Raw genomic sequence first — 23,415 nt, forward strand, 5'->3', positions numbered from 1 at the left:
AGAAGAAGCTTCATCAGTTTGTTGAGTTAGCACGAGGGGCGACCTCATGTCACTCTTCAAATGACAAACTTTCTGTCACTCTTCGGACTTGCATCGGGCTTCTTTCCTACCTTGATCACTTTGCTACTGGCCTCTTCTCTCCTCTCGATTTAAATGTTGGCCTTAAATTTGGGAATTCGTGGGATGGCGATGGAAAGATGAATTTATTATCACCACCAGTCCCCAAGGGGCCTCTTCAGCAACCTGTGGAAGAACCGCCTGGGACTTCTAGAACCACAGCAACTAGCATATCCGGAGTATTGGAGTCCCAGTCGAGGTGGTTCCTTCACTGATATACCATACATCTATCGTTGCAAGAACATTGAACGTGCATTAACAATATTTTCTCTTTGACATATAGTAGGTTCACTTGTGATCATGTTATTCTTCATCCCGGAGCTATTCGAGTCATCATGACTCTCCTTCCATTCATCTTTACACCCGAGGACATACAGGTATTTGTTTAAGCATGATGTCATAAGGCCCTTGACGTCGACACCTACTTCCGCTCTTTCTCAGCTGTCAGTGGAGATACAGCTTGCAGTTGCCAACCACATTCAGTCAGCGATCAAATCGGAGCGAAATCGTCAGATCATGTGTGAGGGGGGACTTCTCTCTACGCTCTTGACTCAATGTCACAGCATGTTGCTCACACCAAATGACCCGTTACATCTAACGGTTACACGGATCCTGGAGAAGCTTTCCTCTCAGGCTATCACACCTTCAGAATTGAGGTTGGATACAGAATGTTATGCCCAAAATGTTTTTCATTTTTCTCAACATTTGAACCCAGAATACCTCATCACTTTATTTCTGTCCGGTTTCAGGAAATTTCTGTGCTTAACAGGCCCTCTTATGAGTTTGGCAGATAAAGATGGAATGCCCTCAATACCAAACATCCGCACAACAGAAAAAGGTGGTGCTGTGATTTTGTATTCTGTGAAAACACAATCTTGAAATCTTCATTTAACTCATTTACTGCCACTCACAAATTTATTCGGGAATTGTAAAATCTGACAAAGAGCGCCATTCGTTGTTTGGGTGACAATAAAGCACTGGACCTGGCCTCTGGCAATGTTTTTTTTTCCCTTCCCACAAGAGGCAGCATTTCCCCTTTTCCCCTGTTAGCGCTTTGTTCCAGATTCAGCTGTTGTTAAAGCCCTATTCAAACCAATATGTATTGCATTGTATTTTGGACCGCCACACTCATTTCAAGCTCATATAACTCCAGACCCACATAATTTAGGAAATAACTTTTTCTTTCTAATGAAAGAAGAGAGTCTCAGGTTTCTTATGCTGCATTGAATGTGTATGTAGTCATAAAACTCAATATTCTGTGGGTCCTGGAATTCGAGTGACAATGACATAGACCCTCGCACTGGAGTGGACACATTTTTGTCACGTCTGGCAGTGAATGAGTTAATGTTCACATAAATTAAACCACAAATTCACATGTGTGTCTATTTTTATGTTCTATGGAGACAAGTGACTAGTTTGCACCCGTTGTTGCTGGTTCTCTGCATAACTCGATAAGTCTTTTTTTTAACTTTTTTGTTTAGGTTACATCTACATCTAATTTACTTCATGTAAATTATGATACACAGTACTGATTGTTTAATATCTTTTTAATAAAATGCAGTTGTGTAAATAAATTGGACAAACCTATCTGTGATTTAGTAAATAAACATTTCTTCCAGATCTCATCAAAAAGGGAGACACAACAATAGGGTCCCCATCTAAGAAGACACTAAAGCGGAACTTTAGCCTGTTACAGTCTACAAACTCCAACACACATTTTGCTGGTCCCACCATCCCTGCCCACCAGATCATCAGTTTGGTATCAATGACATCACCACGCACCTTTCGGCTGCATCGGCTCTCTACTACACCAGCTTTTGTGGAGTTTGACATGAGCGAGAGTGGTTATGGGTGAGTTGTAACCTGATTATTGAAAGCTTTTTATCAAATGTATTACAATATGGTTAATTGATTGATTCTCTTAAACGCCGCTACGTCATTGTCCTTTACAGCTGCCTTTTCCTCCCTTCTCTGGCCACAGTGAAGGGAGTGACAGCCGATTCTATCTCAACGGGTGGAATAGGAGAAGGTAAGAGTCCAAATGTTCAACCCGTGCATGTATTGTATTAATAAATATAAACAAGATGTTTTGTCGCACACACTCTTTCTATTTCCTTAGATTGCCGGAGTTTCCCTCCCACAGCCGGGCTTTCCTTTTCCTGCTGGTTTCAGATCAACAGATTTAGTTCTGCATGCGATTCCCACCCAATTCGACTACTCACTGTCGTTCGGCATATGTCACGGACAGAGCAGCAGTACATCTGTTTGTCTATCTCATTGTCAGCCTATGATGGCTGTCTGGTCCTCTCCACTGAAGAGGAAACTTTTACTTATTTAGGTAAAAAATGCAGGAATTTGGATAATTTGTAACATATACATAATAATAATAATAATAATAATAATAATAATACATTTTATTTCAAGTGCCTTTCAAAGCTCTCAAGTGACACAGTCACAGACAAGCATAGATACAATAATAAATAAAATACAATTATAAATAGAATACAATAAATAAAATACAATTATAAATAGTAACAAGAGATCGAGCTACACAGAAAATGCAATTTTAAATAGGTGGTATAATACTGGTGGTCGTATAATACTTCTTAGTGTGCAGAAATATGACTTATTTTTTGTTATATCGTGACTCATGTTCAAATGTGGTACTGGTACTTATAATTGCATAAAGCTTGTTTTAAATAGGTAGTATAATTTTAAATATACTACTGTACATACCTTAAAAAGTTTCTACAAAACTGTCCATATAAACATGGATCAGACATCAGTCTTGTACTTTTGTTCCATCACTTGTTTTCACCATGGGATTTTTATAAATGGTTTTCTTGTCTTTTCTTGTCGTCTAGATATGATGGAGCCAGAGGTGAGTACCCCAACCTCTTTACCCAACTCACTGAAGTTCCGTTGCTCCAGATTGCTGGTCCCGGGTCAGTGGCATCATCTTGTTGTGGTCATGGCCAAAGATGTCAAGAAGAGTTGCATGGCTTCCGCTTACTTCAATGGCAAAGTACTGGGTACTGGAAAGGTGTGAAGACGAATAGAGAGAGTGGTATGTAGAGAGCTGACATGACCTATTTTAAATAAACACACTCGATGTTGTCATTCAGATGAAATATATTCAGCCGTTTCCGGGGAAGTGTGTCTACATGGATCCCTCAGCTGTTATTGATGTGTATGCATTGATTGGGACGCCCACTCTTTGGAAAGACCACGCTGCTCTCGTGTGGCGTATTGGACCAGCTTACCTTTTTGAGAAGGCTTTAAACTCTGATCTTGTCTGTGTCATCTACTCCCAAGGCACTGTTTATCTGGGCAATTTTCTGGCCTTGTGCAACAAAGGCAAGTGTACGACATTATGTCGGTTAGTTACTGCTTCTGTTTCTTGATTAACTTCCTACTGTGCAGAAATATGACTTATTTTTTGTTATATCGTGACTCATGTTCAAATCAAGTATTGGTACTAATAATAGCATAAAGCTTTAATGAGATCCAATTTGAAAAGTTAGATTATTTTTTAAATACAAACTAAATCGTGGTCTTTAAAGTCAAGCCCACAATAGACTCATCAACTCATTCATTGCCATTCACGAATTTATTTGGGAATTGAAAATATGACGTAGAGCGCCATTCCCGAATTTTTTTGAGTTTGGTTTTGTTCATGCTTGGGTGCCGATTAAGCGCTGACCATGGCATATGGCGATGTTTTTTCTTTTCCACAAGGAGGTAGCATTTCTCTTCTTTCTGTGTTAGCGCTTTGTTCCACCTTCACCTGTTGTTCAAACACTATATAAACTAATACAGTAAAGTCTCGTTATATCGATATTCAAGGGAGTCCGAAAAAATATCGATATAACCGGGACTATCGATATATCCGACCCTGTTTGCATGTAATTTTCTCCGTGCGTGCATAGAAATAGTATCGATATAACCGGGACTATCGATATATCCGATATCGATATAACGAGACTTTACTGTATATTGCATTGTATTTTGGACAGCCACACTCATTTCAAGCTCATATAACTCCAGACCCATAGAATTTAGGAAATAACTCTTTTTATCTGATGAAAGAAGAGAGTCCAAGGTTTCTAACGCTGTATTGAATGTTTATGTAGTCCTAAAACTCAATATTATGTGGGTCCTGGAATTCAAGTGACAAAAACTGGAGTGATCACATTTTTGCCAATGTCTGGCAGTGTAAATAACACGCTATGTAAATATGTGTCCACTCCAGTGCCAAGAGTTTTGTCATTTTCACTCAAATTGCAGGACCTGCAAAAAAATGGTTTAATTAAGGACTACATAATTATTCAATGCAGCGTAAGAAACCTTAGACTCTCTTCTTTCATCAGAAAAAAAGATTTATGTTGAGCTTATTTGGTTCGAGAGTTATCTGCAGTGAAAGTGGGGGCCGCTGTACAAACGGAAAATGCTGCCCCTCGTGTGAGGGGAAAAATAATGCCAGAGGTCTGACCGGAGCTTGATACGCACCCCGGCGCAAGAAAATCCAAAACCCAAACAATTTCGGGCATGGTGCTGCACATCATGCTTTTCAATTACCAAGTAAATTCGGGAATGGCAGTGAAGGAGATGAACAACAGGAGAGTAGGGAAATAAAAAGGCACAATTATTTGAAACAAGAGTTTATAGCAACAAATGCATACTTGTACAATTTTATACATTTGGTGGAGACTCATTAAAACAAGTCACTGGTCCGAAATGAGCAGTCGGCCCAGTATTTATAATACACAATAAAATGAATAATTGAGGAAATAAATATTGAGATCAGAGTTATATTGTGATTATGTACCATATTTTAATATACTTTTATCTCATTTATTCGCATACTTTTTTGACTTGTGACACGGTTTGCTTTCACTTGTTTGATTACCTCGCAGAACTGCTTTTAATTCCATCATTTATTCCCAGATCCAGAGTCAGAGTCTTTCCCTCTCTCGTTGGTTCCCAAAGAAAGAATTACCTTTGGCATCAATCCAGCAGTTTCCACATTAACCAATGTTATGCGGATCAGAGAGAACTACAATGAGGTGGACTGCAGACTAATTGCTAATGAGGTGTGGCCAGATTTGTCTTGAATACCCTTTTGCTTTTTAAGTACATTCGAAAAAAGGTCCATCTAAATCCAGCTAGGGATAACCTCTAGAGACCAGTCCACTCCAGTCTTCTTGGCTCATAACATCAGTCACCACCTGAGTGGCACTACACGCACTATAGGAGCAGCACTGATTGGACATTTTGGTGAGTAATGCATATGCATTATTTTTATATAATGGGTCCGGATTTAATGTGCATTTGAAGAATAATACCGTTTTATCTTAGGTGTCCGCACATTCGTTCCCAGGAGTGCCGCCGATGGTTTTCTGTACGTGGGCGGGCCTGCAGTTCTTCTAGGTCTAATTGCAATGGCGGCTGACGACAGCTCCCTGTATGCAGCGGTTAAGGTGCTTCTCTCCGTTCTGGAAACAAATGCAGCCATGCAGCAGGAAATGAACCGCATTTGTGGTTACAAGGTCTGTTACGAATCACGACTTTAGCTTCATTTAAAATCCACTTTTTACATGTAATTTTACTCGACTGTATGCAGCTGCTTGCTTTCTTGCTGAAAATGAAGAAAACTCTGGTCAGTCACAGAACGTTTCAATTGATTCTGTACCACTCGAGTTCCATGGAACTTAGCTGTGATCCAGACTTCCTGCAGAACACAGCTGCTTTCCAGGCTTTGCTGTTGGACGTGGAGGTATGCATTTGAAAACACTAGCTCAGGAATATCTTACCCATTTTATACATATATTAATTTCGGTTGTCAGATTTGGGGGAATACATCTGAAAATCTGGATCTCTCTATCCTGAGCCACTTTGCTGAGATGTTGACATCCCTAAGGTACCTTTTTTCCATTCCAATAGCCTTTCAGCATGTTACCAAACACCACAGCTGTAAAGAGACTCTGTTATCGCCTATATTTTCAACATTTTCCCAAAGCCTGACATCAATATTACGTTTGTGTATCATGGTAATATCCATCCGATATGTTGAGAGAGAACGGACTGATTTGAATATGATTTGCTGTCAACAAAAAAGGATATTCTTTGTATCTTCAGCAATGAGAGCAAGATTGCCATGGTCATGCACAGAATGGACATGCTACCATATCTGCTGTTTGAGCTGTGTGACCCTTGTGTGACTTATCAAAAAGTCAAACTTATTTCTTGTGTCATCACATGCCTACTGAAAGCTCATTTCACTCCTGCAGATATTAGCAGGTACTATCCGAACACACGCTGGCAAGATCTGTTGAAATTCTTCATTTAAAGTGTCATATTTTGCCAGAGTTGGACTCTTCCTCATCTACACACTCCCTCCTCTTCATAATACGGTCGAAAGCCACAACATTTCTGATTGTGAACTTAGCCAAGACACAAAAGGTAACAAATAACAACGGATTCATAAAATACTGTACATCTTTTGACTTAAAATGACTTTAAATCTCTACATGTCAAATCTTTGTTTTCTTAGGTCAGAAATCTGCTCCCGCCAGCCTCATCTGTATCCGCAACCAGCTGCTACTTGTTCTTTGTGACATCCTCGGCTCAGACAGCCCATTGATGAAAGAGTATGTGTCACATATTACAGCTGTGCAAAACCAAAACCGAATGGAATCAAATTAGCCAAAAAAATAACTTTTGCGGTGTTGTATTTTCATAGTCAACTGAATGCTGTCTATGATGCGCTGGGCAGTGATTGGTTTCTGCACTTTCTGAAGCCTCAGCTTCACTCTTCCACTGTGAAACTGGGTCTCATCCTGTTGACACACTTCCTGTCCTGTCCAACGCTGCAGAACAGCTTTAGGGAGGTCGTGCTCCTTGGAAGCCTGATAAATGGCATGGAGCAGCCTTTTGCTATTATAGGTACATATTAGTGCAGTAATTATGGATGATTCAAATGACACACATTGTACATTGCGATAAATGTCCACTGAATACTACAAAATGAAAATTTGAATTTTTGCAACATTTCCAATCCTTCACCAAATCCAGGAGACTGTGATGTTTTTATTTATTGATTTTATAGTTATGTGTCGGGAGTAATTTTCATAGACTGTGTCAGTCTGACTTCCAAGACCTCCCTAGTTATTGTTTTCCTCTTTATCTCGTACATCAGTACCTAGTTTATCATTTTTGGGTTTCCATACCCATTAAAGAGCAATTGTGAATATTTTCTATAAACTCGGGGCAGCAAATGGACATGTAAATATGTGACTGAATAATAATTTGGATTACTTGTGTGTTTTTCCACCTCCAGATAATCTTCGTGCTCACTCTTGTTCATACGAATGTTCCAGTCCTGCATGCCCTGGTTTTGATGTTCTCCAAAGTCTTCTGGTCAGACACTTTCAGCTTCCGCAGGTCTATGAAGTTCTTGCTGCTCTGCTGCTGGGAAGGAGGGTTACGCACTCTGCAGAGATCGAGGTGAGGATTTGGGCTTGAAATGAGATCGGCTCCAACAGACTTGCAACATATCATGAGGATATGATATGTAAAGGATGATATGTAAATGGGGAATTATAGTGGAAGTGTGGTTAGTGTGTCTGCCTCACAGGTAATTAAAAATAAATTAAGAGTATTGGGTTTAAATCTTAGATCAGGCCATGCATCGTGGCTTATGCCAATGTCTTGTTTTCTGTCCTGCGGCTTCCTCCCACCACCCAAGGACACACACGGTCGGCTTATTGAATACTTGAAATTGTGCATATCAAATCTGCGAATGGTTGTTTGTCTCTATGCCCCCTGCCATTGACTGTTGGCAAGTTATCAATGTACTCAATGACTATCAAGTGGTCAGTTAGCTTCTGGCCACCCACAATCCGAACACTGATGCTATAGAAAATGGATCAAAGGATGGAATGATGTGCAATATATTGGTTATATGTGTTGTTGACACTCAAATTGTGCCACATGTAATGTGCAGGTCAATTTGGATGACTCCCTCCAGTCATTGATCGACACCCAGGTAGACAGTCCGGCCCCACAGCTCTGTATGGAAGCTGCAACAATACTGCTTGGACTGCTTAAAAATGTCATCACGCAAGTAAAAACATTAAATCATCTCAAGTGTGTGTGAAATGTGTTTTAAGATAAATCAATTGTCATTGATTTGCCATTGGCTTCCCTGTCATTTGAATGAAGCATCGACAATGCATTGATTCATCATGGGAGGTGCAGCTGTTGGCAAGTGTAATGCAGTTCTTCTGCCTTTTGCATAACCTTCGACCCCGAGACCCACTTTGGTCATCCATAGAGTTCCTCTATGCGCTTGTTGCTGTGATGTTTCCCTGGTACGGTGCAGAGGTTTGTGCATCAAATTTGATTTATATTTCTTTACTTTGCTACCTTGTTCCTTTTGGATGATGGTAGAATATTTTTCAGGGGGAGCATGAGACTTGTACAATACCCAAATGTGAGGATGAACTTGGCATTCAATCAGAACCCAGGAAGCCAGTGTATGATTTTCTTCGTATTCTGCTGATGGACAGTCTTCTCAATGTGCCCGGCAACAGCAACACACATCCTTTGGTTTTACTGGTGGAGGTCTGTAAACAAATCATTGCTAAAATTAAAAGCTATCTTATACAGATCACATTCAGATATCAATACATACAGTATTCTATATACAGTACACTCTTTGCATGTTCAACCTGCAAACTATGACTTCTCCAGAAGGGGCCACTATTTGCCTGGTTACTGAATAAATGGGGAAAGCAATGACACAATTGATGAATTACTGTACTTGAAGAACAAATCAAACCAGAGAAACTGTCTTCAGTGTTTCTCATGTTGCAGGAATTTTGGAAATATAATAATCGTAGTCATATAGGTGCTAATAAATACACTTCACAGTTCTGCCCAGATGGCGCATCTTTGGAGCAGAAGCATAGTTTTCAGACTGAAATGCTGAAGTTCATGATGGACATCATCTACATGCTCAGCAATGATCATGAAAATTACACCCACCTTTTATCACAAGGTAAGGTGGCTATATAGGTTATCAGTATGCCTAAATGTGCCTCTTAATTCATTTATTATTCTTTTGTACTCAATACGGTATTGTGTATCATGTAGGCTCCAAAGTGCAGCGACCTGAAGGCCAGATGTGCACTTTAAAGGGTAATGTGGTGCTCTTCTGTAAAGTTCTGGTGCAGGCACTTTACAGCGGAATATTCCTGGGGGCCTCCGAGAGTTTGGTCAACTTCTTTGCAGATCTGATCGTCGTGGTGAGATGAGCCGATACGCACATACAATATGCTCATGCTCATGCTCATGCATGATCTAAACACAGAAATGGCCCAAAAAAAAAACGCTAAATCGCGCTAAAACCAGCACAGCGGGAAGAGAAAAAAATTTAAATTACATGTGCAGGATTTCAATCTGTTCAATCTGTTCACGTAAGATAATTCCAATAGGCATTTGTGTTACATTTCATTTGCTAGAGAAACATGACCCCAGTTATGTCAGAAATTTATAGTCCAAAAAAAATATGTTTTGTAATTGTACAGTAATTTCTGATTGTGTTTAGATGATAAGAGTGTATTACACAATAGATAAATAAAACATATTTTTTAAAATATTTTCTATGTTATTGAATTTATAAATATTTTATGATATAGAACTGAAAATCCTTTTGATATTTTATTCTGACCTGTATTAATTCTTGATACATTAGGCCCTGGAAAAAGGACAGACTCAGAAGGAGAAGACATTGTCAGCACTATACTCCTGCTCCAATAAGGCCCTGCTCTACTTCCTTTCCCAACCGCGCCATTCCAGAGCCGAGTTGGAGGCCATCATTAAAACATTCCAAACAATCGGTGATCGCTGGGATGTTCTCTTGGCAACTTACAATTCAAACGTCAACTTTATTACATGTCTTCTCTATTGTCTACTATTGATTGGCTCTGGCAGGTAAGAGCTATATCAGATGCAGCGACTCTCATTTGCACAATTGTAATCATATTAAAGTGACCTACAGTAAAATGTGCGTGTGTGTGTGTGTGTGTGTGTGTGTGTGTGTGTGTGTGTGTGTGTGTGTGTGTGTGTGTGTGTGTGTGTGTGTGTGTGTGTGTGTCTTTGTTTTTTGATTGTTTTACTGAAGTTACCCAGAAGGCTTTATGTGTGGAGCCCACAGAGAGCATAGCAGGAAAGTGTCAGTAAACATATTTCTTACGAAAACACAACGTGAAGTGGACATAGAATTAGTGACAGAATTATCGACTGGTATGAAGTTTGCCACTTAAGCATTTTTGGTCTATTCACATACTATTTTGTATGCTTTTGAGGGTTTCGGACCAGTCTATATTTGTGTATCAGATGACAAAGAGCTGGTGTCTTTAGCAAAGGCTTGCTGGTCCAAGGTGATAACAGAGCGATTGCACATTCTGGAAGAAGCATACAAGATTGAGATCTCAGCCAGCCATAGTGCTCAAAGGACACCTGTGAATATGACTGACATCAGCCCACTGTGGGAGGAGATGGCACACAAAGCCTGGCTACTGCACTCAGGTCAGCCTTGATGATACGTCATAATATGATTGGGAATATATAATGTATTTATTTATTATTATTATTATAATTATTATTATTTTACCATGACTGTCGCGAAAATGGGCTGCTCGGTGCGGACAATGTGATTCGTAGGTGCATGCACCTTCAATTTGTGTACCGTATTTTCTGGTGTATGAGGCCCCCTCATAAGCCTTGGTTTTCTTTATAACATGACTCAACGCCTTATACGAAGGTGCACCTTCTATGTGATGTAATATTGAGCCACAACAGGTCTCGCACTACTGTCAGCAGCCACCGACTCCATTTCCCCCTGTAGAAAAAGTAGTGCACGGTCCATGCTGGGATATATAAAACATAACCCCAGCCTCTACACCACAGGTGTCAAAGTCAAGGCCCGGGGGACAGATCCGGCGCACCAGGTCATTATATGTGGCCCACCAAAGCAAATTACATGTGTCCACTTGCTAAAATCTGTATTGAAATGTCAAATCGTCATGTGTAATAAATTACGTTGAGATGTTGCGACAGTTGATTTTGTGGGTTCACTGTGAGAACGGGCCTCTGAAAGAAGTCTTAACTCCAAATTGGCCCTTAATTACAATGAGTTTGACACCCCTGTAGAGTCTACACATTATAAGGTGTGGTGTGCCTTATTCATGGAAAACGTTTTTAAACATGTCTTTGATTGGGGGTCATTGATTGGGGGTGCCTTTTACACCAAAAATACGGTACTTGAATTCAGTGGTGGGCCATGGATTTAATCGCTAGGCCTTCAGTAGTGCTATGTCTGAATCAATCCAGACTGAAAAAAGTGTGGTGTGATTTACTACAAGTCCACTAGAGGGTACCATTACCCAGGAAATACCTGACCGACCTTTCTTAATGATGTACATTTTTTCTTGAAAAATATGTCTTGAAAATAACAGTAAATCTGCAACCAAATCCATTTCATCTCCTTCTTCAGCCATTGTGGGATGACAAAACTGCTATTGAATCAACACACATTATGTTTGCTTATGCAGCTTGCTACCAATACAGTGGGCTAGCTCTGGCCAGTATGCCCTTGTCCATCGGCTTGTGATACTATGATTGGCTAGTGACTTGCCAATCAGAGTTTGCAAAAACTTCAAGAAGGGGGTTGCCAACTTTAAATCTGATTGGTTAGAGCAACAGTTTGATCGACTTATTTGATGCGACAGGGCCCGCTGAACTGATTGTGAAGGTGTCCAGGTAGATTTCTGACTGTGGTCATAAATGATAGTTGAAATGTGATTGGTTAAATGCTTAAATACGAAAACACACATCTGGAAGCGGAGCAACATGGGAAAAGTAATGAAAGAAGCTGAAAGACAATTTGGAATTATTTAATAATAATTCATGGACAAAATATAATTAACATCACTCTGTGATTCTGATATTTTTAGGACAGCATGCAGCAAAGGCCTTGCAAGGCCTGACGGTCTGCCACTGCTTGAATTTTCACATTTGTGTGTATAACACCATCACAGAGAATCATAAGCAAGCGGTGTCCGGCAACCCTGTCAAGAAGTTCGATAAGATCAGCAGTGCGGTGCGCTCAGCAATGGGGCGGCAAGACAAGGAGACAGTGACAGTGGAGGTAACTTCACGCAACCCTCTCATTAATAAGATACGACCAAACACACCAACATTCATTCCAAAGTCACTCCCCACTGTATTTGTGATATCGCTTGTCCAGCCCCGTTTTTATTATTTCTTAAAATGGATTTGGAAGATCACAGCTGATTGCCCCTGAGTGGGCATCGTAATTGATACCTGCTAGGCCCATTCACAAGAACATTCGCTGCAACACACTGTTTGCCGCTGAAGGTTAAAGATGCGTTTATTGTTGTTTTTCCCCTCTGAAACACGTGGTCCACATCATTAGTTCCCCCACAATGCTTAAGACGTTGGTGCCATCTGGACCAGGGAGCGGGGACATATTACTCAAGCACACAGGCATGAAATTACCGCGTCTGTGTTTGCCCCAGTCCTGTGTGTGTACGTGTGTGGGTGTGTGTGTTTGTTTCCTGCCCGTTGAAATTGGGTGGCCAATTATAGTGGTAGCAATCTGATGAAAACATTATTCATTTGATGTTATTCTTTATCATATCAGGATCTGACAGGCTATCAGACAGGGTGATGAATTGTTTTTCCACGTGAGAAGAAACAGGAGAGATGTTTCCCCGCATTTTGTCACTTCTGAGAGTTTCTTCAAAACGACAGATTGTGGAAACGTTCAACTCGTTTGCACCCAGGCTCACAAAGAAATGAGCAAGACAATAATTAATTTCTGGATCATCAACTTGTGGCCTTTATTTGGCAAGTGAGAAATGCGTCCGGGGATCCACATTAATGCTGTACTACAGTGTGCTGAGCTTGGCTTTCCGGTCTCAGATATTAACACGACTGGCTGTACAGTTCATTGAACCAAATGCAGTCCCAAAGCCTTCTGTTAGGTATTAAGTAGAAATATAGTGACTGATAGGCAGTGTCAGTTGCATGTCTTCCAAACAATTATGTCATCGGCAAATGCAGTTTCAATAATCATATCTGTGTCCTCACATTACTCGGATAATTAACAGCACTAATGATCACGTTAAGTTCATTACACATTCCCTACCAGCCCAAAATGAAGTTGACATTATGTTGCCTTATCATCAAACGTGGCGTATTGTTGGGAAGTCATTAAAATGGAAATGAGTGAGATGTTCGAATGTTAATTGCAGCGGGAAGGGATGAGTTATGTATTTAATGCAGCATTTAAAAGCCAATAAATCTCCTATCTGCTAAATAGGGTAATTAATGCTATATATTACTTATGTTGCCCAATTGAAGGAATGAAATTGCAAGATGACTCGCTGTTTATCTATACCGCCACGGTTGTCGTTTGCAAACTTCATTATTACTCTCCTCTCCGTCATATTTTCATAATCCCCCTTGTTTTTCTGCCCATCTTCCAATGCACCGCAGTTCTCCAGCAAGCATGCAAAATCAAAACCATTGGCTTTCTTTCGAAAAATAGTTTCCTTTTTGTTTGTTTTAATAAAACAGAGGACTTTGTTTTCTTGCTGTCTATTGTTGTGCTGTTCATTAAGAGTTTATATTGCGAAAGACAGAATTAGCATCTGTAAATAAGAGTGCATATAAAGAGTGACTGCGTGTTCATTCCTTCGGTTAAATGGCTGTCGTGGGTCAGCAGTGTGGATGGACACATGTTGTTTCACTGGTCTCTCAGCCAACACTGCTGTGATGATGGGCTTAATGAAGCAGTTAACAGTGCGAATATGATCCCTGAGTGTCTGCTCAGCATGCGCATCCTGCAGTGTCAACACGACTCCACTTGTTATTTTTTCTTTTCTCTTTTAATCGACACACACACATTACCTTGCCCCCTACTGTGCTGTGGCTCAGTGATATTAATGTTTATGTTAATTAGATCACACCGACAAAGGATTACATTCTCAGACAGGGGTTATTGTAAGTCTGTAGCCACTAGCTTATTTGGCCCTGGTGAATGCAATTTAGAGCCAGTGTAATTGTATGAATGCATTGTAATTGCATGAGGAAATAACAATATGAACATACAATGTCTGTGTGCGTGGAAGGAGGAACAAATTGCTCCTGTTCTATCTTGCTCGTCTTTTTACAGAAGTTTCTGTCATACATGGAGTCGCACCGACAAATGGGCAACAGCATGTTTGAGAATATGAGGACAAATTACTTACAGGTTTGAATAAGATACATTTCAGAATGGATTTTGGAAAGAACCAAGCTATTGATTTGTCCTGGCCATCCTGGTCTTCTTGTCCCTTTTTTTGCCACCCAGTTACGAGCCAGTGAGTGGGATCGGGTCAACTCTCAATGGCTGCTTGTAGAGGCAGAGCTGTTGAGGGAGAGAGCCGTTTTTGGACCAAGTCCGGGCGTGCTGCTCAGCCATAACTGGGTGCAAGGTGCTGCCGAAGGACACAACCGAACCCGACTACGCATCCGTAGAAAGGAACTGAGACTATCAAGACGGGTACGATAATAACTAGAAAAGCCAATTTCTGCATATGGCCCATTGATAGTTGCTTGTCTAGTTTTCATGAGCTGAAAACAGGGCAGAATTTAATAAAGAACATGTTCATTCAAAACTTTACCCAATTAAGCGATAGGTTCATTTATGAATCAAGCAGGAATCAAAAGTAAGAACAAAAAGATTATTTAATCTTTTGGGACGGCACCCACTGGTGCAGGCCGGCTCCCGCAGATAGTAAGGGGCGAAAGAGAGAGCCTCGCTGTTTTGGGAAAGATTTTGTTAAGACTGGCGGATGTGACGTCATTGACTGGATGTATATTAAAACGGTCAGAGAAAAGGAAATGACGTGTCAGAAAATAAAACGATGTTTACAATGTGTTTGTATAGCGAATTGCCTTAACAGTAAGTATTGCTGTAACTGTGCAGAGTATTCACACAGCAACACGGCTCATCACCAGTGCCGGGTGTGTTTTCCAAAATACTAACAGGACAACAACAATTGCTTTCACCCCGATAATGCAGGAGTATGAAATGTCCCATTACACAAAGATGATTACCCGCCCCTGTTATGGCTCTGATAACATCGCCCCATTCAGTGTCAGCAGTATTTGAATAAAAGAGTGACCTGGAAAAGTGTGGAAAAAAATAATAGTGCAAAAGTAATTATGAATGTGATGATATTTATGCAGTTGCAAGGAACTCTGTCTCTGCGTTCGAGGAAGGTCGCCTCTGCAGAAAGCAAAAACAGAATACATGCTGACACAGGTAAAACAAATAGCCCTGAAAGTATTTTTTTCCTCAGTGCAAAGTTATATTTTCCCTTTGTACCAGAGCCAAAGATTCCATGCGAAATTGTCACGGAGGCTCAAGAGGAAGATGAGGATGGCGGACATGCCTGTGAACAGCTGACCTTTTTTCCTGCTTCGAATGAAACACCTTCTGCCATTGAAGACCATGTGGACCACTTCACCTTTGACCCCTGCTGCCACACGCAAACCTGCACTAACATTCGAGTCATCCTGCAGGAGATGGATGATGGAGAGCAGGTACTGTGGCACGAGAGTCTGCGCTGTGCTGGCCAAGTTTGCTATCATAATAATTATCAGAAGTAGACTGAGGGAGTCGGACAGCTCAATGCCGCAATCAAGATTTCATTTTTCCTCATTAGCGTAAGGCCCAGCTCAGCTCTTTTAATTCCTCCACTCAGTTAGACGGCACATGTTGTCGGGGATTCTCTTTGCTGCGGCAACCAACCGCGCCTTTTAATGTTTCTGACAGATGTATTAATAAAAACAGTAGGAGGTGATGCAAGCTGTCTTATATCTGCTTAGTAAGTGTGTGATCTACGTAGTTCTGCACAGTGGTTCAAGTGTGTGAGTCCTGCTGAGCATCCCGTCAAATGAGCACAGTCATTAGCTTTGCACACACACACACACACACACACACACACACACACACACACACACACACACACACACACACACACACACACACACACACACACACACACACACACATACAGATGAACACACAGCGCGGACAGTAACACACAAAAGCGGACCCACACATAATTAGCTTTCCGGCGCCAATAGTGTGATTATAACACTAATGTGTGTGGGGAGAAATCAATGGGCTTACATTAAGCTCTGTCAATAATGTCCTTTTCTTGCCTTCCAATCAGCAGCTAAATCTCACTCCGACTCATCATGCACATGTGTCCCTTGCACAATACACAGATAAGGAAACAAGTTTATTGTGATGCATTTAGTCAATGATAATAATAATTTTAACTACTTTTTCTGAAATTTGGTTATGAGGGCCAATTGTGTGGATTGCAACTTGTGTTTGCGAATGGAAATTGCCATTTAATAGAAACGTGGGTAAAAAAATTATGTGCCATGTCGCAGAGTCTTAAAGGCGTTTCACGTGACACTATTCATCATAGCGCGTACATTCGTGTGCATTCATACAAGAGGCTCTGATCATTTAGCAGGTTGCCTATTGTGTACCTGACAGTGATTAATTCCCCTAATAATGGCCAGGCAAGACCTCCTCCCCCTTCACAAGTGTGACTCTTATGTCTGGGTGGGTAGAGAGTCTGATTTGATTAGTATAAATTGTGAGGGGCCTGCAGCCACGTTGGGGCCCCATATGGTTTTGGGGCTCCGTGTCCCAGAGGAGCCAACACGGGGGGCCAGCCAGGTGTGCACACTCACTGTGAAATTAGGGGAGAGACAATAGAATTACACACATTACCAACTCAGCAGCTAGCATTAGCTCCAACCGGGACTGAAAGACACATGTGGGTCCTTTTTGATGTTGAATAGAGATGCTGGAAAAGGGGCCAGGACTTCTCCTCGTCAATCAGCTCCTATAATGAAGTGCTCAATGGTGGCTTTTTAATAATGATTAGAGTGTGATTAAAATGATCAATCAAGAGTTGGCTGTATATGCAATGTGGACATCACAGTGGGCTTCAATTAATCTCTTCCTTAGGTCAAAGCAAAAATGTCTGTTGTAATGGTGAGCGGCCTTCGAGTGACTGAGGGAGTGCTGCTCTTTGCCCAAGCCAGTCTGCTCTTGTGCGAAGGATTCACCCTGTCTCCATCTGGAGACGTTTGCTGCACGAAGCACCACCCCACAAGGTATGTTATATACATTTTAATTGCACAAAAACACATCTCTGGTGATTTTGCCCATTTTAGCCTCACAATTCTTTCTCCAGTGTGAGGGATTCCTTCATCTCCAGCATGTTGAGTACGGAGTCGACATCAAGCTGCAGACACTGGCTCTACGAGGACATCAAGGAGGCCCGATTTATGCGGTTCTTGCTCAAGGTTAAACATCCCACACTGACTACAAGAACAATGAATACATTTACACATGTATTGTCATTTTTTTACATGTTATGGTTTGATTTGTTTAACATGTCAGTCCATAAATACGAGGCAGTTTATATTGTCATTTTTTTACATGTTATGGTTTGATTTGTTTAACATGTCAGTCCATACATATGAGGGAGTTTACAATTCTCAAGATTTTTGTTAAAATGGTGATAACTTCGTCATATTAATCCATACACTACACATTTGACGATGCTAAAATGAAACATTAAAAAAATTGGGTGTTTTGATTGTGCACAAACCACTACCATATACCAAACTATGCACTCTTCTCCCCTTAAAAAGACACAGTCCATACTGCGGATTACTTGAACCATCCCAACACTATGTCACTTGGTTTCATATACCCATTATGTACAGTTAAGGAAAAAATGCAAAACAAACTGTGCCTTGCGTGTAAACAGAGACAGATTTAATGACATGGATAAAAACCATCGACAATATTTTGTTTGTTTGGCTTGAAAATGAAGCTGACAGACAAGTGCAGCTGATGCATGTAGCTGGAGTGCAAGGCAGTTTCACTTCTTGCCCCTTGTATGTTTTGTGTGAGATTTTTGAATATTATAAATTGTAGTCAATTAGTTTGTCTTCATCATTAATTTGATGCATGTGCTGATGTTATAAGTGTTTTGTTTGTTTCATGGCAAGCAATCAGATTGATTATTTAGGTCAGCTGACAGTTCGGTGCACACAACTTTTGATGTTCAGGTTCGAAAAAAACATTTAAAATGCAAAATATGCAATAAAGTAGTATACATACTATCTGCCATCACAGATCGTAACGTTGAAATCATGTTAAAATGTGTGCCTGGTAATATTACAGTGAGCTAAAACGCTGTCCTTTCATAGGATAATGCCATTGAGGTCTTCATGAAAAATGGCCACTCAGCATTCTTGGTGTTCATAAATAAAGACCATGTATCTGCATATAAACGGTAAACAAACTTCTCTGAATGATACATGACAAATCTCTTGCCGATTGATACCTTGATCCATAATCCGTCTTACAGGTTGTGCAAGGTGGTCTCATCCTTAAAAGGCCGAGGTGTTGCTGATATCATCGCAAATGCGAGGTAGTCAATAAGCAGGGATCTATTAACACAGCAAATGCTTTCGCACTTTTACATGTCAAAACATCAAATATTGCTTTCGAAAGACTGATAGTCTTCGAGGGTCTTAACTCTCCACATGTCCTGATTGACTGCAGCCACCGAGTTTGGTGTTACCAGTCCCGAATAACACCGATTGTCCTCATACTTTTCCCTCCTACAATCCCCTCTCAAATGCCGTCCTCCTGGGTCTTGACATATTTTCAGGCACACATTACACAGTCTACTCTCATGGACGAGGTACACACCATCCTCCTCATCTGACTTTTCAGTTTCCATCCCCTCACCGGCCTCCTTCAGCAATGGGTTACGCTTTATGTTCAATTTGGTCAGATTGCACAGGGCGTTCACAAAGTCTGGGAGTCTGGTGAAGTGGTTGTCAAACAAGCCTAACTCCTGAAGGCTCTCCCGAGGGACCATTGTTGGATGCAGGGCATCCAGCTTGTTCAAACCCAGATTGAGACTCGTCAGGTTTGTAAGAGAAGCCAGCGTCTTGGGCAAACCTGACGAGGTGAGATGATTGTTACAGAGATTAAGATAGGTCAGGCCCACCAGTTTACCGATGGACTCGGGCACAGATTCTATCTTGTTGCTATGCAGGTCCAGCCACCTGAGCGATGACAACTTCCCGATACCCTCTGGGATTTTTTGAATCTGGTTGCGGCTGAGATCCAACTCATCCATGTTAGTCAGTTTGAGGAGACACTGCGGGAAAATAGTAATGCCCATGTTGCTGAGTGTGAGCCGGCGCCACCCGTCAGGTTTCATCCGTATGGCCTTTTTGGCATCCTTGAGTGTCAACTTTGTCCCTGTGTTTCCTTTCCTTTTGGTCATGGTGCTGCGACACACACGGAAAATAATCACATGATTTATCTCACATTTTTAGACTTATACCTACATGTATAGTGTACACATTTGCAGTATGTATTCATGTGTGATTGCACAGTTTATGTGATTTATTCACACAGTAAAAAGGATCATGCATAACTGGGGGCAATAGGAAAAGCATTCTCTCTGAGGAATTGAGAGCTTGTATAAGTGTGTGTGTGTTCGGCCAGCAGTGTAATGTTTGAACCAGTGCGCGCTCACCCGGTGTTGCCCATGGGGGTATTTAAGAGCATGAGTCGCTAATTAAGGCTAATGCAGGGGAACAATCTCAGAGAGGTGACAATGGGTAATGCACCAAAAACAAACGAGTGCTGTAATGCCATCACTGACTGTGTTTGTTTGTCCAGGAAGAACAGCGCGTTTGTTTGGGGTGCTTGAGGAATGTAAGTGTAATGGGATACCTGCCATCCCTGTGTCAAAGTGGATGTACATGAGTGAAGAGTCAAATCAGGATTTTGATAAATGATAGTTATGGGATGTTAGAAGGCTTTGACTCTTCCCCCCGCCCTGTCTAAGAGAGCAAGTGTTTGTGTCTGTGATACACCCCAAGGCCCTCTCTTGCCTCATTCATCATCTTCAGGATGAGGGGCGATTCAATGGTGCTTGTTCTATTATAACCTACTATAGAAAACTATGGCATGAAATTATTGCCTGCAATTAGATAATACATACTGAGCCAAAGTCAATGATTGATTTAGTGCAGGTTTACAAAATAATTTGCTCAGGGTTTATTGGATGAAGTGGCGGCTTAGAAATGTATCTGTTCTATTGCACTGAACTATTATCAGCACACATTCATCAATTTACTCACCATAGTCTTGTATTCCCAATTCTGATTTAACAAAGCAGGAGAGTCTTCCGTTTAAAAGCCTACCAACAGCATCAGAGACCCCTACCAAAAAACAAAGAAACGCCCTTTAGGCCATAGCTAAGCTAGCTGTCAGCATGTAGACAACACAACAAAGTAATACCTGGTAATGCTTTTATTGAGAAGAAAGCTCGTGAATGCAATGGTTCCTTTCTTGCACACGGCAAATCCGAGTTTCCTCTTGTTTGGCATTGTTACTTAGCAACGCGGGGTCCTTGGCAGCAGGACGGTACTGTCAAATGAATGCCCCCCTAATTTAAATTAAACAACTTGGATAGTGTTGTGCGAGTAAATTATGAAATGTTCATTACAAACTAACACAGATATGCATGCTCTCCTAGATTAACTATCAGTGTTGAAGTAATGGAAAAAATTATACACTGTCAGTGATCACATAAGTTATATATAGTATTTAACTAGAAGCCTAATATAACACTAAGCATTATATGTAATATAGCCTGTAATATAAGTGTCACTACATTTGGAATATTGAATTGTAGCGCCTTGCAGTAACCGCGTTGCGCCGAGCCGATTAAACTGCGTTGATTTTGTAAAAGAAAAAAAGAATGACGCAAGTAATTTCACGCAACACGCCTGCCCATCTGTGTGATCTGGTATTTCCTTGTTCCGTCGTCTCTGTCCTTCAGTGGGAGTTCATGGCAGCATCTTGTTTATAAAAGAAAATGCACCCGGCTTTATATGTCACGAACGTTTCTGGTCACATCCACTCACGTTGGAACGGTGGCGTTATGGAAGTTTGAAATTGCTAAAACGCTGTTTATGTATATTTCCCGAACCGTACCGAATGTTTCAAATTCAGTATTGTAATTCCAATCCACAGATCGATTACAATCCGGTGACGTAATCAAAACGCGTCGTCGTCGTCGAAAGCATGGCGTCAGCTAAACGTGTAAAACGACGCTGATAATCAGATTGATGCTCTACGTATTGATGTGGAAACGGAGTTTTTACTGGTAGCTTCTGTATAAATTGGATTTCATAAAATTTATAGATATATTTCCCGGACGAGTTAACAGCAATTCGGACAGAGTTGCACACACGACGGCATTCGTTCACACCTATTGATGCCGAGGTCGAGATGTATTGCCACTTTCTTACGTGTAACATAACACAAAAAGAGCACGAACTTAAAATGTTCATGTTCATCTGTTAAAACTGTTGTAGAAACTAATATGAAGGACCCTTACCTCATTAAAAAAGGTCTGAGTCATTCTGTGACAAAACAACAATTCAAACCATAAATGGAGATAAAAGCTGATATAAATTAAAAACAAAACATGAGCAGTGATCACTTGTTTGATTCCCAATACCTGTCAAAATGTATTGTTCCAATTAGCTTTTCTTTCTTGGTGAAAATTTTATTTTCAAGAATTTAACAACTTCAGTCGAAGAAGTCATCTTTCTTTTACCCATCACTGGGTCATTAACAAATACAGTACTTGGCAAATGGTACACTACTGTGAGAAAATTGATAAATACATACACAAATACATAAATAAATAAATTGACTCATAAGATAACTACCATCACCCATTTGAACACAGTGAATATCTCAAGTACAGTTGCTGCATCGTTGGAAGGGTAGTGAATTTTACCACAGAAGGTGCAGAAAAACATTATTCCTAAACACCGTTAGATGGAATAGCTGTGGTTTGAGAAAAAAAAGTAACTTCTGCTGTGCGACAGTTCATAACCGGTAGCTTGGAAACAAGTATAACAAAAATGTGTTTGTTATGTTAACACATAGCACTTCTTCTCTTGTGTATCAGGAAAATCCCCATGGTTGAGAAGACAACCCTTGTTAAATGGCAGGTATGACTCCGATGATATTTTGTGTTATTTTCATCCACTTTAAGACTTGTTTGTGCTTCAGATAAATGCATAAACACCGTCACTTTTATTAGAGAATCTAACTCATAATTGAAACTACGCTACATTAAAACGGGAAAGCATAATTAGGTTATAATGTTGCCCCCTGGTCTCTTATAATGTTTCAAATAGCAAGTATATTTACGGTGTTCATATGTTCAGAATCAGAATACCTTTATTCGTCCCGCAATGGGGAAATTTGTCTTTATCTTTATTATTTTGAACAATGTTTGGTGTGTTCATCCTCCTTGTGTTCATGTTCCTCCAACAGAAAGGGGATATCAGTAACTTTGAGTACTTGATGCATCTCAACACCCTTGCTGGAAGAACATACAATGACCTCATGCAGTATCCTGTGTTCCCCTGGATTCTTGCGGACTACAAGTCCGAGGTACAACAACTTATTTAAAAAAAATTATTAACAGCCTTGCAAACTCTTTATATAGATAAGATACAATGTTTGAGCTGTTATGTATATCTGTAGGTTAAATGTTTGGGGATTCTGAGTTGGACAGACAATATTAAAATTTAGAGTTTCATGGCTGCATACTTCAATTTGTATCCAAAATATGTTCCAGACACTGGACCTGTCAGATCCCACAACATTCCGAGATCTGTCAAAGCCAATGGGTGCTCAGACAGAGAAAAGAAAGCAGATGTTCATCCAAAGATATGAAGAAGTGGAGCACAGTGAGAGTGAAGGTATCTTTCCAGCTACTTCTTTCCCCTTCCACTTCCACTGCTTTAATTCAACATACCACTGTCTTCTTTTTTAAATCTTTTAGGAAGTTTGTCAGCAAGATGCCACTACTGCACCCACTATTCTTCCGCCATTATTGTGGCCTCTTTCCTTGTTCGCATGGAGCCTTTTTCTCATACCTTTCAGACATTGCAGGTATAGCACAATACAAGTTGTGAGCACCAACATAAACTTCGTAATTACAGTCATTTTGTTGTGAAAATTCTAACATTCGGTAACTTTCATCTTTGATTCAATATGTTGTT

The 23,415-nt window shown here is 40.6% G+C and overlaps 2 protein-coding genes across 2 annotated transcripts in view; one reads left to right on the forward strand and one right to left on the reverse strand.

The window, feature by feature from the left end:
- wdfy4 (WDFY family member 4) overlaps nt 1-23,415 on the forward strand; it is a 46,490-nt gene that overhangs the window by 11,392 nt on the left and 11,683 nt on the right. Inside the window, 40 exon segments of the mRNA XM_089011420.1 lie at nt 1-316; nt 401-494; nt 559-773; nt 867-955; nt 1,737-1,968; nt 2,070-2,146; nt 2,237-2,455; nt 2,982-3,160; nt 3,243-3,474; nt 5,065-5,210; nt 5,283-5,394; nt 5,476-5,666; nt 5,741-5,893; nt 5,964-6,037; nt 6,256-6,417; nt 6,485-6,579; nt 6,671-6,767; nt 6,860-7,062; nt 7,457-7,623; nt 8,123-8,242; nt 8,341-8,502; nt 8,581-8,742; nt 9,052-9,178; nt 9,274-9,425; nt 9,875-10,113; nt 10,304-10,425; nt 10,519-10,710; nt 12,138-12,331; nt 14,384-14,461; nt 14,561-14,752; nt 15,442-15,517; nt 15,584-15,798; nt 17,249-17,397; nt 17,478-17,589; nt 18,505-18,590; nt 18,666-18,728; nt 22,311-22,353; nt 22,682-22,801; nt 22,989-23,112; nt 23,196-23,305. Of these exon segments, the coding sequence (XP_088867546.1) occupies nt 1-316; nt 401-494; nt 559-773; nt 867-955; nt 1,737-1,968; nt 2,070-2,146; nt 2,237-2,455; nt 2,982-3,160; nt 3,243-3,474; nt 5,065-5,210; nt 5,283-5,394; nt 5,476-5,666; nt 5,741-5,893; nt 5,964-6,037; nt 6,256-6,417; nt 6,485-6,579; nt 6,671-6,767; nt 6,860-7,062; nt 7,457-7,623; nt 8,123-8,242; nt 8,341-8,502; nt 8,581-8,742; nt 9,052-9,178; nt 9,274-9,425; nt 9,875-10,113; nt 10,304-10,425; nt 10,519-10,710; nt 12,138-12,331; nt 14,384-14,461; nt 14,561-14,752; nt 15,442-15,517; nt 15,584-15,798; nt 17,249-17,397; nt 17,478-17,589; nt 18,505-18,590; nt 18,666-18,728; nt 22,311-22,353; nt 22,682-22,801; nt 22,989-23,112; nt 23,196-23,305 (5,891 nt within the window).
- On the reverse strand, nt 18,749-22,292 carry lrrc18a (leucine rich repeat containing 18a). The gene is made up of 4 exons (XM_089011426.1): nt 21,253-22,292; nt 20,624-20,752; nt 20,464-20,544; nt 18,749-19,602 (listed from the first exon to the last, which is right to left on the reverse strand). Exon 4 carries the CDS (start codon nt 19,596-19,598, stop codon nt 18,792-18,794), a length of 807 nt encoding a protein of 268 aa, XP_088867552.1. The 5' UTR covers nt 19,599-19,602; nt 20,464-20,544; nt 20,624-20,752; nt 21,253-22,292; the 3' UTR covers nt 18,749-18,791.

Source organism: Hippocampus bargibanti, linkage group LG13, assembly GCF_051943395.1.
Source record: "Hippocampus bargibanti isolate YZ-2025 linkage group LG13, ASM5194339v1, whole genome shotgun sequence".
Taxonomy (NCBI): Eukaryota; Metazoa; Chordata; class Actinopteri; order Syngnathiformes; family Syngnathidae; genus Hippocampus; species Hippocampus bargibanti.